The sequence below is a fragment of the Dipodomys merriami genome, unplaced genomic scaffold, assembly GCF_024711535.1.
Source record: "Dipodomys merriami isolate MVZ:Mamm:240054 unplaced genomic scaffold, mDipMer1.0.p SCAF_14, whole genome shotgun sequence".
Lineage (NCBI taxonomy): Eukaryota > Metazoa > Chordata > Mammalia > Rodentia > Heteromyidae > Dipodomys > Dipodomys merriami.
In genome coordinates, this window is record NW_027202715.1 from 17,713,125 (window position 1) to 17,730,693 (window position 17,569).

Here is a 17,569-nt window from a genome sequence, read left to right on the forward strand (position 1 = left end):
TTGTTTATGAGGAGCATAAAGCTTAATAAAAGAATACGGTACCTGAGTACTACTCATCAAGTAAGCTAAGTTTACAATGTTTATTTCTGAGTTCCTTGCTCTTGTTTCCCATATCCATTTTCCCTATTCAATCCAGTCCCCAAACCTGACCTTAGGGCCCCAGACCCTAAGGGCAGTGTGTTCTGGGCCAACCCACTGGGCTTTTCTCAGGACATTAGGAAACCCAGCTCCAGCAGCTGGCTGTCTCAACTGGTGCTGCTGAACCTGTTTCTTGGTGCATGAGATCAGGAACAAGGAAGGCCTTTGCCTAGCAATCCACCCAACAGAGGGAGAATTCTTCTTCCTGTGAGCTTTCAGGTCAGTGGCAAATGCATACCAGGGGTAGAAACAGGGTAAACACACAATTGGGTTGTTACCTGATATGTGAATAACTCATAAATCATACAAGCTCACAAGTTCCTGTTGGTAATCAGCCTTCTGTAAATACCCAATGTGTTCTTGGGACCTTATCTTTCTAAGGGTGTTGTAGGTGTGGTTACCCTGGCTTGTATAAATGTGCAACCTGGTCATGGGGTTTGCCTCAAGTTTTCCTTGAGTGCACCTGCTGTAAGGGGTCCTGCTCATCACCATGGTAGGTAACTTGCTTCTGACATGAAAGCTGTCATTTAATATCCTGCGATGTGCCTTTATACTAGATAGCATTTGATAGCACATGTGACTTGGGCTTTGATTCTTCAGTATATTAATCTCAACTCCAATGGGTAAAGTATGAAAATCTAGGAGCTTGGGGGGAAACCTATAATGAACTTAGTACCATATTCCCTAAGATCTAGTTGTTATTCCAATAATTCTGGGATGTGGTGAATTATGATTTATCTCTAAAATTGGGGTACTATGTGAGTGACTTGTGAAACTAAGTATAATATTAGAGTTCCAATCAGTGCATCATATTACAGCCAAGGAAATTGAACTTGAGAAGAGAAAGAAGCTGCCACTGAGGTCTCACCATAGTCCTGGGGTGCTCTGATGGGAGAGCAGGTGTTTCTCTGTGTGTCTGTCTGTTTTACTCTCTGGAATAGAGATTTCAGTATCAGTCTGTGTGGGTGTGTCTGTCTCTGTCTCTCCCTCTCTGGATCTCCCCCTGTCTGTCTGTCTGTCTGTGACTTGACTATATAGCAGAATCACTCCAGAACTTTGACAAGACCAATACCAGTTCCCAGGGACATGTGAGCAACAGGAGTTTTACAATCTGGCCATATGAGTTTCATGTTCATGAGTTGGTTCATGACCTTGGCTCTTTCTGCAATGTCTTGTTGGATTAAAAAAGAATCTTGTGCTGGGCATGGAGGCGCATTTCTGTACACCAGCACTTGAGAGACTGAGACAAGAGGATATGGAGTTTATGGCAAGACTGGGCTGACATCATATGGTAAAAGATGAGTCTGGTCTGGAAACTTTATGTTGCTTATTAGGGAATTCTCATGTACACACATATGCTTCCACTGTAAAAAGGGAACCTGTCTTTTTTGCAGGAAAAAGACCCCTGAGGTTCAGAACATGAGAGTCAAACAGACAGGCAGATAGATGGATTGGTAGCAACAGTGGCAGTGGCAAATAGCCAGTGGCAGGCTATTTGTAAGAGTCAAGTAAATGATCTCAAAAACAATTCTTGACACCATGTTTAACCACCATCCCTGTTGCATTTATGCCTGAGAGCCATGGGAGGTGGAGTGGCTCAGCATAGCTCAGCGCTCTGGGCGGTCACCCTGGCTCATTTCCTATGAGTCCATGTTCTGTGACTCAGTGAAACCAGACCTTTAAGACTTCTGCACTATCCCTAGCTCCCCAGAGCCCTCTCTTTGTTTGAGGGATCCAAAAGTCAACAACCCTGAGGAAAAGAAGGTTATATTTCCACTAGTCTTTGAGTTGAAGATTATGTACAAGAATGAAACGCGAAGAGGAAGAGCAATTCTGTTCTGGTGAGGGCTCTGTGTGACTTTTTCCTAAGAGTTCAGACTGAGTGTGCCAGTGTCCTGAGGCTCAGGCAGGAGGATTTGAAGTTTAAGGCCCTTCTAGATTTGAAGTTTAAGGCCCTTCTAGACCATGTAGCAACACCCTGTGTTGCTTTAAAGATTTTACTTTATCCATTGTTCCAGTGGATTTCTTTGTTACTGTAAAAAAAAAAAAAAGAAAAAGAAAATAGAAGGCAAAGCCCAAGGAAGAAAGGTGTCATAATACACACTCAAGAAATCTTAAAGCTTGGCACACACCCTTCCTGCCCTCGGTTTTTGAGTGTGTCTGCATTACGGCATTCACATGACTCTGGCTTGGGAGCTGCTTCATTTCATTTGCTGACATCTCTTCTCTGTCTCTCTCATGTCAGCTTTCCAGAAATTTTGTGGAGACATCATGCCCCCATCAACTCTGTTCATACTTGTGCATCTTATGTTTTTCAAAGTTTTCCCACTGTGTGAATATCCCTGCCTGTGTGAGGAGGAAAGGGTGTGTTTCTCCATCTCCTTTATCTCTGTGCCATTCTTGTAAATCCATAATGAAGTTTAATATACACTATCAAATTTTCCTCCCTAAAGTTTTTGCCAAGCACCTATGGCTCAGGCCTGTCATGCTAGCTACTCAGAAGGGCTTAGATCTGAGAATTGAGGTTTGAAGCCAGTCAAGACAGGAAAGTCCATTGACTCTTATATCCAATGAACCACAAAAAAAAACCCCACAGAAATAGAGCTGTGGCTCAAGTGGTAGCTTTTAGCAAAAAAAATCTCAGTGACAATATGTAGGCCTTGAGTTTAAGCCCCAGGACTGGTGCATGTGCGCTCATGCGCGCGCGCACATACACACACACACACACACACACACACACACACACACACACACACACACACACACACAAAATTGTTTCTTCATAAGCATTTCTGTGTTTATTGCTACCCAGATGTACCTCTATCTCCCCTTGAGTGTAATAATTAATGAATTTTTTATTTAAGTAAATTTCTATTTTATCTACTTTTTGGGAGTAGTGCTGGGGCTTGAACTCAAAGCCTTGTACTAGCAAGGCAAACACTCTACCACTTGAATGCCTTAGCCCTAATTTGATCTATGTTTTGTTTATTTACTTCTCCATTTTACTTACTTTTATGTTGTTCAGCAAATTGTGTTTTTTTAAAAAAATACATTTTATTATCTTTAAGTAGTTGTACAAAAGAATTCAGTCAACAAAGCAGTTTATTAATATCGTATCCCAAATTCAAAAGAGACTCCAAAACACTCAGTTAAAGGAGCTAGGAACTTTATTCCAGCCACGCAGCAACCACTTCCTACTATCAGGAAAGTAGGAGAATGGCCCGGAGCTCAGGGCAGGATGGGTTTTTATAGGGGTAGGTTACATAGCGTTACAAAAGACAGGCTATGCAAGTCTGGTTTGGCACATTTTGATTGGTTATTTATGTGACTTTTAAATTCATTTGTTCTGTATGGTAAATATCATACATAATAACTTGCAATAGGCTGCCCATAGTGGAACCACATGGTGGCGGTCTTGCATTGGAGGACAGTGGTGGTGCCACCTGTGGGTTTAGGGCTTTGCTACTAAGGGAAGCAAGCGAGGTTACAGAAGCAAAACATAGCCTTGAGGCACAAAAGCATAATCAAAACATCTTGACTAGGTCATCATGACCGATATTGTTAATGATATGGGCTGATGTTTACCAAAGCAAGCAAGCAGGAACCAGAAGCAAAAATGGCGGTTTTACAATTAATACGATGTGTCTTGATCAAAGTCATCCTTTCAGCATTCTCCCCAGCAAGTTGAACTTTTGTTTTCATTGAACTCTGGGCCTGGGTGCTGTCCCTGGGCTCTTCAGCTCAAGGCTAACTACCACTTGAGCGAAAGGGCCACTTTTGGCTTTTTCTGTGTATGTGGTAATGAAGAATCGAACCTGGGGCTTCATGCGTGGTAGGCAAGCACTCTACCACTAGACCAGATTCCCAGTTGAACTTTTGAATGTGTATGCATTATTTCTATTTGTGTCTTGAAATGCTTCTTTATTTTTCTTGCCATTTTTCTGCTATGACGCTTTTTCATTTTGTGGTGGTTTATAGAAATTCTTCATATACTGATATTATTCTAAATGTCTGATACCTTTTAAGTTTCATTTTTTATATACTAAATTTATTTTTATTGTTATTGTAGAGTTGATAGACAGAGGGGTTACAGTTACATGCATCAGGTATAAATTTTATTTTTATTCTTAGAGCTTTTAATCAAGTCTATTTTTCTTTTATGTTTAAAATAAGATGCTAATTTACCTATAAAAAGCTGGAATTGGTACTTTATACCTATAATTCCAACTACGTGGGAGACAGAAATCAGGAGGATTATGGGCAAGAAGTTGAGAGCCTGTTTGAAAAATAAGGAAAATTAGGCAGCCAGATGGCTCAAGCTTATAACTTTAGCAAAAGCAGGAGGAAGGCAGCCAAGGCCATCCTGGGTATAAGCTTTTTAAAAATATTTATAACTATTTTCTATTTGGTTTCCTTTAGTTATCTATTGTTATTCTGGGTTTTTTTATTCCTTTGGGACAAAGTCTTCCTATACAGCCTAGCATTGCCTTCAGTTCACCAGGATCTCACCTCTGTGTCTGGAGTGCTGAGATCTCAGGCATGTGCCTCTACTCTAGGTCTTTTTGTCCTATGTCAATGCTACATAGTATTTCAGGTACCCTCAGCTCATAATTACTTTTATGTACCTTTCAAAATAACTCACTTCCCTCATCTGCTGGTTAAAAAGTTCCTGAAAGCTTCATATTATGAATTGTTTTTTGTCCAAGCTCCTGACTATAACCATAGCTATTCAGGAGGCTGAGATCTGAGGATCGAGGTTCGAAGTCAGCCTGGGCAAGAAAGTCTGTGAGACTCTTATCTCCAATGAAACACCAAAATAGCTGGAAGTAGAGCTGTGGTTCAAACAGTACAGCATTAGCATTGAGTGAAAAAGCTCAGAGATAGCACCTAGGCTCCTGGACCAGCACAAAAAAGGAAAAAAAAGAAAGAAAGAATTGATTCTGGGGTAGAATGAAAGGGGTAACATCAATCAAGATACATTGTATTCACAAATCCATTTGGTGAGTGGCAACTCCTTTGTACAACTACTTAAAGATAATAAAAATATGATTTAAAAAGAATTTAAAAAGAAGAATTGTGGAAGTGGCACTGTGGCTCAAGTGGTAGAGTGCTCACCTTGAGCTGAAGAGCTCAGGGACAATGCCCAGGCCCAGAGTTCAAGCCCAACAACCAAAAGAAAAAAAAAAAGAACTGTTTTGTAGCTCTTCTCAAAAAGGTAGCATGGGCAACTTGCTACTTTCCCTTGCCCTTCTAGTTTCAACACATTTCATGTGGCCTCCAAAGACGTCTTTATCAGGGCAAGGGTCTTATCTAGTTTACATGTGTGAAACTCTGGAGTTGATTCTCAAAAAAGAGAATAAAAATTAAAAGATAAAAATAATACCTCTATTATAAAACTCATAATAATACCCCGATTATGTACAAAGTAAAGTTCTTAGTTTCATGTACTGTGTTTCAACCTGGTTCTAACTTATCATTCCAAGCCCACCCCCTTTTGTGTGTGTGTGTGTGCATGCATATGGACACATATGCACATATGTGTGTGTGTGTGTGTGTGTGTGTGTGTGTGTGTGTGTGTGCTAATGCCAGGGACTGAAGTCAAGGCCTAGGTGCTGTTCCTCAGTTGTTTTTTGTTTTTATATTTGTGTTTTTGCTCTACTACTTGAAGAGCAGCTCTATTTTTGATGGTCATTTGGAGATAACAGTCTTACAGACTTTTCTGCCCAGGCTTGCACTGAAGTGGTCCTCTGACCTCACCCCCCTGAATAGCTAGGATCACATATTCTGTAAGACAACAAAAAAGTCACCTTATCTGCAAGGATTTCCCAGACTTGCTCTTTAATATAATAGCATATTGTCACTATTACTATGTAATTTTCAGCTGAATATTTACCTTTTTTTTTTTTTTTTGGTCGGTCGTGGGGTTTGAACTCTGGGCCTGGGCGCTGTCCCTGAGCTCTTCAGCTCAAGGCAAGCACTCTACCACTTGAGCTACAGTGCCACTTCCTGAATATTTACCTTTCTGTGTAGTTTTTTAGATCTTGTTCCAGGTTAGGTTAGGTGGGAGTAGAAGCTCCATACTCAGAACTACATGCTAGAGCTCACTGCATGACACTCAGTCAAGAATAACATCTGGAGGCAGGCACCGGGTGACTCATGCCTGTAATCCTAGCTACTCAGGAGAGGCTGAGATCTAGGAATCATGGTTCGGTTAGAAACATACAATTCTCTGGTGTCAGAAATGAATAGACACACAAGAGTGCATTTCATTAAGGCAATTTACTTTTGCAGAAAGGGGTGCAACACCATTACTCTACCCAGAGGTAGGCAGACACCCTGTGCAGGGCAGTTTCCTAAGCTTTTTTCTCAATCCCAATCATCCCTCCTCCTTGTGAAGGGGTTAGGCTCAGGGTCTAGGTACAATTGATTACCAAGGGTAGAAAGTGAGCCATTTCTTAATTCTTGTCAAAGGTGGCTTTTTTTATTTTTTCTTTTTTTACTTAGCAATTACAGTTTATTATTTTAACTTCTCCAAACAAGATTTATCCCCCTAACATGGCTAGCTAGTAACAAGCAGTACAAATACTAGTTACAACTGCAGTAAATAAAACAAAACATTTCATGAAATATCAATACACAGTATCAAATACACTTCAGTTTAACAGAAAAGAATACTCTTTCTCACAGTTTGAAACCAGCCCAAGCAGGAAAGTACATGAGACTTTTATCTCCAATTAACCACCAAAAAGTCAGAAGTGGGCTGGGACTCAAGTGGTACAGTGCCAGCCTTGAATGAAAAAGCTCAGAGACAGTGCCCAAACCTTAACTTCAAGCCTCAGTACCCACACCAAGAAGAAGAAGGAGGAGGAGGAGAAGAAAAGGAGGAAGAGGTGGAGGAGGAAAGGAGGAGGAGGAGGAAGGGGAGGAGGAGGGAGAGGAGGGGGGGAGGAGGAGTAGTAAAATAAATACGTGGATCCACTCATTCTCCACTCTGATCTTTCCTTACAGAAAGCTCTCCTGGGCAGCTTTGTGGTCCTTGCCACCTTTATGACTTCATGCAATGCCCAATGCTACTTCATACCAGGTACCGAACCTGGTATGAGTTTAACTGATGGTAAGTCCTGCCTTTTCTTTATTATGTTATGGCAGCCTGGAAAATAGAACCTGTTGGCAGACTGAATTTCTGGCCCATTACCCTTGAATTCATGTGGTGATGAGCATGTGAGAGATGTCAGTTTGCCCAGGATGTGAGGCAAGAATATAAATTCTAGTGGTCAGAGAATTGCCAAAAGGGTGGGCTTTTTAAATTTTCCTGTGCTGAGGCCTCATCTTCCAGATTAGGCTCTCTGGGGTGGGAGCTGAACATTTAAAAGCTCTTGAAGCAGCATATTGATGGCTCATGCCTAAAATACTAGCTACTCAGGAGCCTGAGATCTGAGAATTTCTGTTTAAAGCTGGGCCAGGCAGAAAAATTGGTGACACTCTACCTCCGATTAACAGAAAAAAAAACAAACAAAAAACCTCAGTTAGAGACAAGGTTCAAGTTGTAGTGTGAGGAGCAATGGTATAAGGCTCTGAGTTCAAGCCCCAGTATTGGCACAAGGTAAAATTAAAGTTCCTAATTGAAAAGTTTCTTAATTGACTTTCCATATGTGTGTGTGTGTATGTGCCAGTACTGGGGCTTGAACTCAGGACTTGAACACTGTTCCTTAGCTTTTTCCACTTAAGGCTGGTACTCTATACCACTTGAGCCACATCTTTTGGTAGTTAATTGGGGATAAGAGTCTTGTTAGCTTCAGATATTAATCGTTAGCTCTCCTGAGTTGCTAGAATTATAGTTATGAGCCACAGGCTCCTTGTTCCACTTGTTCTTGAAATATGTATTCTGAAGTACAAGCTCAAGGATTTAAGCATGATCTAAGAAAATTTATCAGTGTCATAGACTGCTTTGTATTCTGTTTGGATGACCACAGAAGCACTTGCTCAGATACTTGTAAAATTGCCTATTTATCTGAGGTAGGAACTAGCCCAAATTCATGTTGTATGACTTGGGGACTCTTCATGAAGCTTAAGTCTCATTTCAGAATGCCAGGATACTGATGGAGCCAAATACCCAGTTCACAAGACTTGGCAGACTGAAAACTGTTTTGAGTGCACCTGCAACGAAGAGGGAATTCAGTGCTGCAATAAGTAAGTCTCCCCGTGTGCACTGCCCCCCCACGGCCCCACTCTCCTCCTCCCTTCCCCAGTGGTGTCCAGGGGGCGTGGCCAGTGGTATTCAGAGGGCATGGAAATGTCTGTAGTGCCCCCGCTCCCTCTTTCAAAACTCCTTCTTTTGAGGATTTATCTTGTTTGCTATGTTTTGAGATTGGCAGGGGCGGGGGGAGGGAGGCACGGGGGGAAGGAGAGGGAAGTGGTGTTCTCACTATATTGTCTAGGCTGGTCTTGAACTCCTGGACTGAAGAGATCTTCCAAATATAGGCCTGGATGTTATTTATTAAAAGATTCAGTGTGTGTGTGTGTGTGTGTGTGTGTGTGTGTGTGTGTGTGTGTGTGTGTGTGTGTGTGTGTGTATGCTCCAATCCTGGAGCTTAAACTCAAGGCCTGGGTGCTGAATTTATTTTTGCTCAAGGCTAGTGCTCTAGTGCTCTAACACTTGAGCCAAAACTGCACTTTCAGCTTTTTGGTGGTTAATTGGAGGTAAGAGTCTCATGAACTTTCTTGCCTGAGGCTGGCGTTGAACTGTGATTCTCATATCTCAGCTTCCTGGATAGTGAGGAATACAGGTGTGAGCCATCAGCACTAAGTGACTTTTTTTTTTAATACTGAGATTGGAAGGCAGGGTCTCTCTCTACCAGTTGAGCAATTCCTTCTTCCTTTTACTTTTTCTTCTAGATAGGGTTTAATTTTTGTCCCTAGGACTGCCTCAAGCCAGGAACCTATGTCTTCTGCATACCTGGTATGACATGTTTGAATCACCATGCACAGCTTGTTTCTTGGGATGGTTGATGCAGGGGGGAAGGGTCACTAACTTTCTTTACTTTCTGGTCTTAAAAACTGATCCACCAACTCTCTGCCTCCTGAGTAGTTGGGATTACTGGCATAAGCCACTGCACCTGGCCTAACAGAGTCCTTTTTAGAATACTTTTAGATTCATAACAAAATCAAGTGAGGTACAGACATTTCCCCCAAATCTCTCTCATCACCCCAGACCATAATACTATTCTCAACATCTCCACTACAGAACATATGTTCTACAGGGGGTGAATCTATACTGACACTTCATTGTCATAATCCAGAGTCCAGAGTGCACATTAGGGTTCATTTTGATGTTATGGGGCCAGGGTAGGGGAGAAAGTGGGGCTTTAGTAATATTTTTTTTCTCCTGATAAAACAGACATGACACAAAAATTTTCATTATAGGGGCTGGGAAAGTGGCTCAGTGGTAGAGTGCTTGCCTTGCATGCTTAAGGCCCTGGGTTCGATTCCTCAGCACCACATAAGCAGAAAAAGCCGGAAGTGGCGCTGTTGCTCAAGTGGTAGAGTACTAGCCTTGAGCTGAAGAGCTGAGGGACAGGGCTTAGGCCCAGAGTTCAGGCCCCAGGACAGACAAAAAAATTCATTATAAGCACTAAACATATAATAGTTCTTTGGCATCAAGTCCATTCCGTTGTACAACCAGCACCTGCACTCATCTTCCAGGTCTTTCCATCTTGTGAAGCTAATACTCTGGAGCTGATGTGGTATGATGGATGGTGTGCACGTGTGTGCACTTACTCAGGAGCTGGGAGCAGGAGAGTTATTTGAGCTTACAGGTTCAAGACCAGGCTAGGCAACATATGAGACTTCCATCTCAAGAAAGCTGAAAAAAATAAAAACAAAGAAAACAGCAGATTTTAACAGCATTCACCTGTAATCCCAGCACTCAAGAGGCTGAGGATGGAGGACCATGAGTTTGAGCTAAACTCTGTATCAAAAATTAAATCAAACTAGTCTTCTAAACAAGACACCCAAAGCTTAGCTCAACACCTATACTCATCACTCATTCCTAGAGCGTTTTCCCCCCAGGCCCTGGCAAATGACATTTTCATTCTATTTCTATGAATGGCAGTACTGTAGGAAGCTCCCATAGTGAAATCGAATAGTATTTGTCCTTTGGAGACCAGAGTCCTACACTAAGCACAATGTTCTTAAGATTTATATATGTACAATGTACCAAAATTTACTTCCTTTTCCAGGACTTTAACATTCCATTCTATGAATGTACCACTTTAGGCTTATCTGTTTGTCTCTTGATGGATACTTGGCTGCTTCTGAGTTTTATGCATTTTTATGCTTGGTAGTACTGGGATTTGAACTCAAGAGCCTTGTAACTGGTAGGCAGATGTTATACTACTTGAGCCGTGCCTCCAGTCTTTTCTGCTTCACTATTTGTTTAATAAGGTTGTACCTTTCCCCCAGGACTACCTGGACTGTAGTCCTCCTATTAATGCTTATTTATGAGCCACAAGACCTGCCTTATTTTGAAAGTTGTGGTTAGCATCCCACTCTTAATTAACTATATTCAAACATGTATCTAGATATTCCTTAATGCTATTTTAGAAGTGGGCCCAATGGTCACTCTGGCCTTGACCTTGGAGATTTTTTTGTGGGGGGGGGGTCCGGTCGTGGGGCCTGAACTCTGGGCCTGGGCACTGTCCCTCAGCTCTTCAGCTCAAGGCTAGCGCTCTACCACTTGAGCCACAGCGCCACTTCCGGCTTTTTTTTCTCCTTATGTGGTGCTGAGGAATCGAACCCAGGGCCTCATGCATGCAAGGCAAGCGTTCTACCACTGAGCCACCTTCCCAGCCCAGACCTTGGAGATTTTTGAGAACACAAAAGATCTAAGGACAGAGGGAAGAGCTTGGAGGTACATTAAATGGCAAGTAATGTGCTTGTCCTACAGATCCTTTTGCAACTAATGTTGACCTCACAGTGGCCCAAAGATTATGTAGGTATTTTCTGCCAGATTGCTAGTGGAGGAAGGGGTCCATGAGCAGGTAGGACACAGAGCATCTGAAGTACACCCACAGCAGCCATATCTTTCCCAGCATCTCCAAACTCACCTGGTGTCTCTCTGTCACTTAACCTTGGTCTGAGTGTTTTTCCAGGACATGAATGGTTTTGTTCTTGTTTTGTCTGTGTTGCAATTGTGGTGTAGGGTCCCCACTAGTTGGCAAGTGCTCTGACACTGAGCTACACCCCCAGGCCAGTAGGAGTATTTTTGATGACAGCATCACTGTGTAAGGTAGCATTTCCCAAACTTGCTTCTCAGAGGAGCAAGCTCGTGACCCATCAGAGGGCCAAGGGCTATCAAGTTCAAATGTTCAGGGTTCTGCCCACAGTGTGGAGCAAGCCTCAGGGCAAATAGAGAAGGAAGGGTTTCAGCTTAGGAGACTTATTGGGCAGGCTGACTGGAGCAAGCTCCTAGGTTTTGCATTGTCCTAGAACAAGTCAATCTTGATTTTTTTGTGTCTCTGGGTGTTTGACTTAGTCTGCAACAACTATCACTGTAACTTGGATCCACATTAGGTTCAGGACACATCCTCACAGCATGTCAATAAGACTTCTTCTGGGATTCCCTGGACCTACTGTAGAGCAGAACCAGGAGTGCTCATGGCAGAGAAGCCAGAAGAGCCTCAGTGCTGAGTGACAGTAGTCTTGGCTTGAATTTCTACTCCTTGAACATGAGCTATGTATACTTGAGTATGTCTCTGATTTGCCTCACTGCAAAAGATGGATAACCTGGTCATATGAGAATGAAATGAGAGTGTGCACATAAACTCATGAAACCAGACAAATCATGATATCTACTATATCTATAGTAGTGACTGGTACACAATCAAGACTTAAATTCCTTTCCTTCTGCCTTGTCATTTGTCTGTTGCTCCACCTTGGAAAAATGTCTCCATTTCTTCATACTGTTGTGAACCTACCCCTTCCTGGAATTGTCTCCCTTCCTACCAATATGCTCTGCTGTTGAATATCTTTTTGGCTGCAGAATGTGTGTGTGTGTGTGTGTGTGTGTGTGTGTGTGTGTGTGTGTGTGTGTGTGTGTGTGTGTGTGTGTGTGCATGTGTATGTATGTATGTATTTGCAATAAGCTTTCTTTGGAAGAATTTTTTTGACACATTGCATTCTCTATGAGATACAAATATGGCCAAATTTCTAGATAGCCCATGAACTCAGGCCTATGACAAGATCTAAGAAGATCCAGAGTGTGGGAAGACCAGAGATATCCTGGCCTACTGTTTTCCCAGGGCCAGAACTGCCCAGATCCAAGCCCTACATTTAGTGAGTGAGCCAGAGGGTCAAGGTCTTCTGGCCTCCACGTCTGGAACCTGATGACTAGATGCCTAAGTGTTTCTTCTCAGTGTCTCATGTGTTTATTCTGTAAGGCTAGATCCAACTTTATTAAAATATGCATTCACTCACTTGTGGTCTGAACCTATAATCCTAGTGGCTCAGGAAGCTGAGACCTGGAGAATGTGAGTCTAGCCTGGACCTAAAATTTTCTAGACTCCAACAGACTGGTGGTGTCGGTCATGGAGTGTTAAGTTTAGCAAGTGTGAGGCCCTGAGGCCCTAATAACACCAAGACATGCATCCAGAGATATGTCCTTTGCTACACCAACTTCTACCTGTACTTAGCTGGGTGAAGTATGATATTGTATTTTCTACTCAAAACTTGAAAAAGGATAGCTGTCTCTTCAATAGCCATTACTTTAAATTATTCTGGAGTAAATATATATCACATGAAATTTCTCATTTTAGGCATTTAAAACTATACAACATGACACAGTTCATTTGCAATGTTATATGACCATCACTACTATACCTAAAATCTTTTTATGACCCCAAACTAAAACTCCATATCCTTTAAGCAATACTTTCCACAATGCTTCTCTGACCTGGTAACATTTAACTTGCTTTCTGCACTATGCATTTGCTTATTCCAGATACTTCCTGTAAATTAAATTACAGTATTTGTCTTTTTCTGCTGGTCCATTCACTCAACACATTTTCGAGATTCATTCACATTGTACAGGGAAGTATTTTATTTCTTGTTTTCCTGGAATAATATGCTATATGATTTTGAGGCCATGTTTGTTGATCTATTCATATATTGATTGATTTACCTTTATTTAGTTAATTTATTTAATTTTAGTTTTTGCCAGTACTGGGGCTTCAATTCAAAGCTGAGGCACTGTTTCTCAGCTTTTTGCTCAAAGCTCATGCTCTACCACTCGAGCCATAGCTCCACGTATAGCTTTGTGATGACTAATTGGAAATAAAAGTCTCATCAACTCTTCTACCCAAGCTTCATATTTCAGCTTCCTGAGTAGTTAGGTTTATAGATATGAATCATAGGTGCCCAGCAGCCTTTACTTTTGGTCAGTTATGACATATATGAAAGAAAATTTAACAATACCATTGCCTAAAAGTGATGACTTTTAATGTTTTATTCTAAATTCTTTGTTTTGTTTCTATACCCTTTCTTCTTCTAGATAGTGGATGTTAAATCTTTTACTATAATAATTTACTCTAATTTCCATTTAATATTCTTGCAGTAATACTATTCTGTTCTATTAAAACTGTTCAAAGTATTACTTAACCATCCCTTAGTCTTAAAAAGAAGTAAAGCAGATCCCAAGAGCCAAAGGCAAAGTTCCAGAGTTTGCTTGCATTTACAGGACACTATGCCAATGATTCTGTGCTATGCCAGTCCTCTGGCTTTAGTGCCCAGTATCCTAATTGGCCATAACAGACTTCTCACCATCTTCCTTTTCTGCCCCAACAAGGGCTGAAAATCCAGGTGTGCTGGGAGCCAGACAGAGGACAGAAGAGTGACATTGGTCTAGAACAATTTTGGAAAGGGCACTGAAATATCCTTTGTTATAATATAGGCCAATAAATCTTTCTTTCAAAAAAAGTGATGTCAGAGGGCACCAAGATGGCTTCTTCTGTACACTTGGGCAGGACAATTAAAACCCAGGACAATTTACATCTTGATGCCCAGATGGGCATTAAGAGGAAATGAACCCTAAAATTCCTTGAATGCATAGGTGGATTTCTCCACTTCCACCAGCTTCTCCTTAGGCTTCTTGCCCTGATGTAGGGTGTGTCTTTGCCTCTGTTGGTTGAATTCGCTTCTCTTCTAAAGGGTGAGGCCTGGGACAACTTTTGCCCTCCCACTTCTAGCAACATTATTGTGATCATTTCTTGATCAGGAAAGCTGGGAAGGCCCTGTCTAGAAAAGTTCCCAGTGCCAGAGTAACCCAGGCCAATCCCTGGCCCCGTTAGCATTTCCTCCGTGCTGTGAGCATGGGAATGAAGGATGGATGGTAGGAATGGTTTGTGTCACTCTATGGTACAGACAGGTCTAGGTACTTGGAGCCCATGTTTTCAGGCTGCTTGCCAAGAGGTGCTATTAGGTTGGTGAGGGGCACCCCAGCCTGCTGGTGTGTGGACTGCTCTCTACACAGGGCTTCTTGGACAGCAGGACAGAGTGGCTAGGTACCCTTCCCTTCTAACTTGTCTTGTTTTTGTTTCAATGACAGAGTTCCTGTGCCTTCAGGTTATGACAGACTCAACTGCAAGACTATCTTCTATAAGGAGAACTGCACGTATAGCGTGGTGGAGCGAGATGACCCAGGAAAGACATGTGATGTCAACAACTGGGTATTGTAGAGAACAACATCCCATGAGTAGCATCAGCCTGCCCAATCCAGGCCCATTTTTCAACAGCCTTGATATTCTGTGATTGTGTAGCACTACCTGATAGTAAAAACTTCTGAGCAAACATTTGAATATGTGTATACTTTACATTTACCAATTATTTTTTGCATTGATTTAATGCACATTATAGAATATACAAATATTTAAAGGAGACAAAAATAGATAAAAGTTACAATACTTTTCTAACTCTCCAATAAATAATCCTATGTCCTTTCCTAGGGACCACTGCCATTTCTTCCATTTCTGGTGTCAGCATTCTGCTGCCCATGTCCTCCTTTTCTAATGAACAGTGAAAAAATTATGTATTCAAGAAGAGTTTGTAATATATTCATGTTTGCCTTTCCTTCCTCTTCTTCAAGAACTATCCTTTTTCTTGAGTCCCCAGGATCCACTGCATTTGCTTGAGTTTAGAGTAGATTACAGAACAGCCTGAAAAATACCCCCAGGATCTCATACACCCTGACAAGGAACTCAAAATTTAAGGCTCTGTCTGTAGTGGGGAATGAACTGGGTAGATGAGTTCAGTATCAACTTTCTATAACTGCACACAGATCACTGAAAATTGAGTGACTGCAAACAGTAACACGGATAATATGCATTCACTCAACACTTATCTGAGTGTGTAGGCCAGGCTGATCTGGACTGTGTATATGACATACCACAGACAAGTATAGCTATTGGATAAACAGGTAGGTAAGTGATGAAGTGCTCTATTTCCCCTGCCCTTAAACCCTGTCTGTTCAAACATGCTATGTGGAACTCTTGAGCAATCCAGTAGGCCCCTCCAGTAATAAAGAAGTGTTCAGTCACTTTCACATACAAAGAACTTTCATTCCTCAGTCTACAACATGCTCGAAGAAGGAATGGAGGATGGAAGGTTTAAGGGCACCACTTAGTGTTGGTTCCTGTCTGAGAAAGTCATCAAGCTGGCTTCCTCTGGGGCTTTTCTGGCCTCTGGGACAACTCTCTTCTGTTCCTTTTTCTCCACAGCTCCTTTTCCATTCACAGGCTCCAATGTTCTCACAGTTGCTGCATCTGAATGTGTGTCTCCTACTTCTGTTGATGTTGCCTTGAGCTTGTAGGAATCAGCTGGGAGGGGACCCACAGGGCCCTGTATGACCTTATCCTTTGCTGGAAAATGCAATGGAGCAGTTGGCATTAGCTTGGGGGACTTCAGTCAAATCAAGACAAAAGAGATCCATTTTATCATCTGGTCATAGGTAAACCAACCAACCAAAAAAAAAAAAAATCCACATGCATCATGTTATACCAGAAAAGGAAAAAAGGGAGAGAAAGCATGGTAGGATTCAAAGTGTGTTGTGATATGGTTCACACAAGAATATATTTTGGAGTCAGGTGATGGGGGTTAGAATCTGGACTTGACATTTATTTGCTTAATCTTTAAAAATATTGCAAGTTTGGCATAGTGGTGTACACCTGTAATCAAAACACTCAGGAGGGTAAAACAAGAGTATTTCAAGTTTGAGACCAGCCTGTGTTGACCCGGTCTCAAAACACTAAGGACTGAGGGTATAGCTAAGTGGTAGCATGCTTGTTCATTCGCTTGCACAGGCATTTAATCCCAGCACCCCAAAAAAGAAAGAGGAGGTAAGGGGGAAAAAAGAGGAAAGGAAGGGAGGGAGGAAAGTGTAAGGTCTGCACAGGGACACTTCCCAACCTCTTAGCTAAGTTTCTGCCCAGTATCTGTTACCTAGGTAACTTGCAGACCTGGAAGCAGTTACCTCCCTCTCCTGCTAGGTCACATCCTGGGCTACCTCTGGTCACATGCCTCCCATCTGACCTTAGGAGGGTCCCAGACCCTGAGGTCACATCTGGATCCAGTGTGGCCACACCTTTCCCACACCAGGCCACACCTCTTCCTGCCCCTGGCCTAGATAAGTCCTGGCCCAGGGGTGGGTCGCCCCTTTTCCTTTTCAGCCAAGCTTCTCCACCCTGCACGGAGGGGACAGCAGTTCAGTAAATAAACTTCTTCTCCTGCCTGAATAGTGCGTGGTGTTCTCTTCATCAGCTACCTAATGAAACCTACCTATTTAATATACTTTACAGAAAGAAATAAGGAAGAAGTAAAAAAGAGGTAAAATTTACATCACATAAAATGTGTAACAAAATATTTTGTAAGTGTGCATTCAGTGGCATTGAGTACATCTATATTGTGCAAACATTACCGTGATTCAAATCCAGAACTTTCTATCACCCCAAACTGGCATATTATACCTATTGAATGATGACTCCCTACACCACTTTTTCCAGTCTTGTACCCATAGTTCTCTTTCTAAGTATTTGACTACTCTCATAATGGGGTAGTAGATGCTGAATAAGAAAATAAAATTCTCATGCTTTATAGCATATCAGGACAAGTATAGTTGACAAGTTAATTGGCTGTTCAACATATCAAATAGAGAAACTTCACAATTTCTTCTACAAAGAAATGATGTTTGAGGTGACATGCCAATGATCCAAATGTGATCATCACACATTGTACCTATATATTGTAAAGTAACACTGTACACTGCTAATATGTATAATTAAACTACGTATCAACAAAATAAAAATGTATTTGACAAAAGAATTTGGCTTGCTCTGTGTCTAGGTGGAATTGTTACAAATTATCTACTTGGGGTCTTTCTGTTCTG

At 41.8% G+C, this 17,569-nt stretch overlaps 1 protein-coding gene across 1 annotated transcript; it reads left to right on the plus strand.

Moving 5' to 3' along the window:
- The first annotated feature begins 549 nt into the window (after positions 1-549).
- Msmb (microseminoprotein beta) lies at positions 550-14,983 on the plus strand. The gene is made up of 4 exons (XM_070020415.1): positions 550-631; positions 7,147-7,252; positions 8,223-8,328; positions 14,738-14,983. The coding sequence occupies exons 1-4, from the start codon at positions 629-631 to the stop codon at positions 14,865-14,867; spliced, it is 345 nt and encodes a 114-aa protein (XP_069876516.1). The 5' UTR covers positions 550-628; the 3' UTR covers positions 14,868-14,983.
- Positions 14,984-17,569: the final 2,586 nt, after the last annotated feature.

What these genes read in the sequence shown, in the direction of transcription:
- Msmb (XM_070020415.1), top strand. An exon ending in TGGTATGAGTTTAACTGATG is followed by an intron (nt 7,253 to 8,222) that starts GTAAGTCCTGCC and finishes GTCTCATTTCAG; the next exon opens with AATGCCAGGATACTGATGGA. An exon ending in GGAATTCAGTGCTGCAATAA is followed by an intron (nt 8,329 to 14,737) that starts GTAAGTCTCCCC and finishes TTTCAATGACAG; the next exon opens with AGTTCCTGTGCCTTCAGGTT.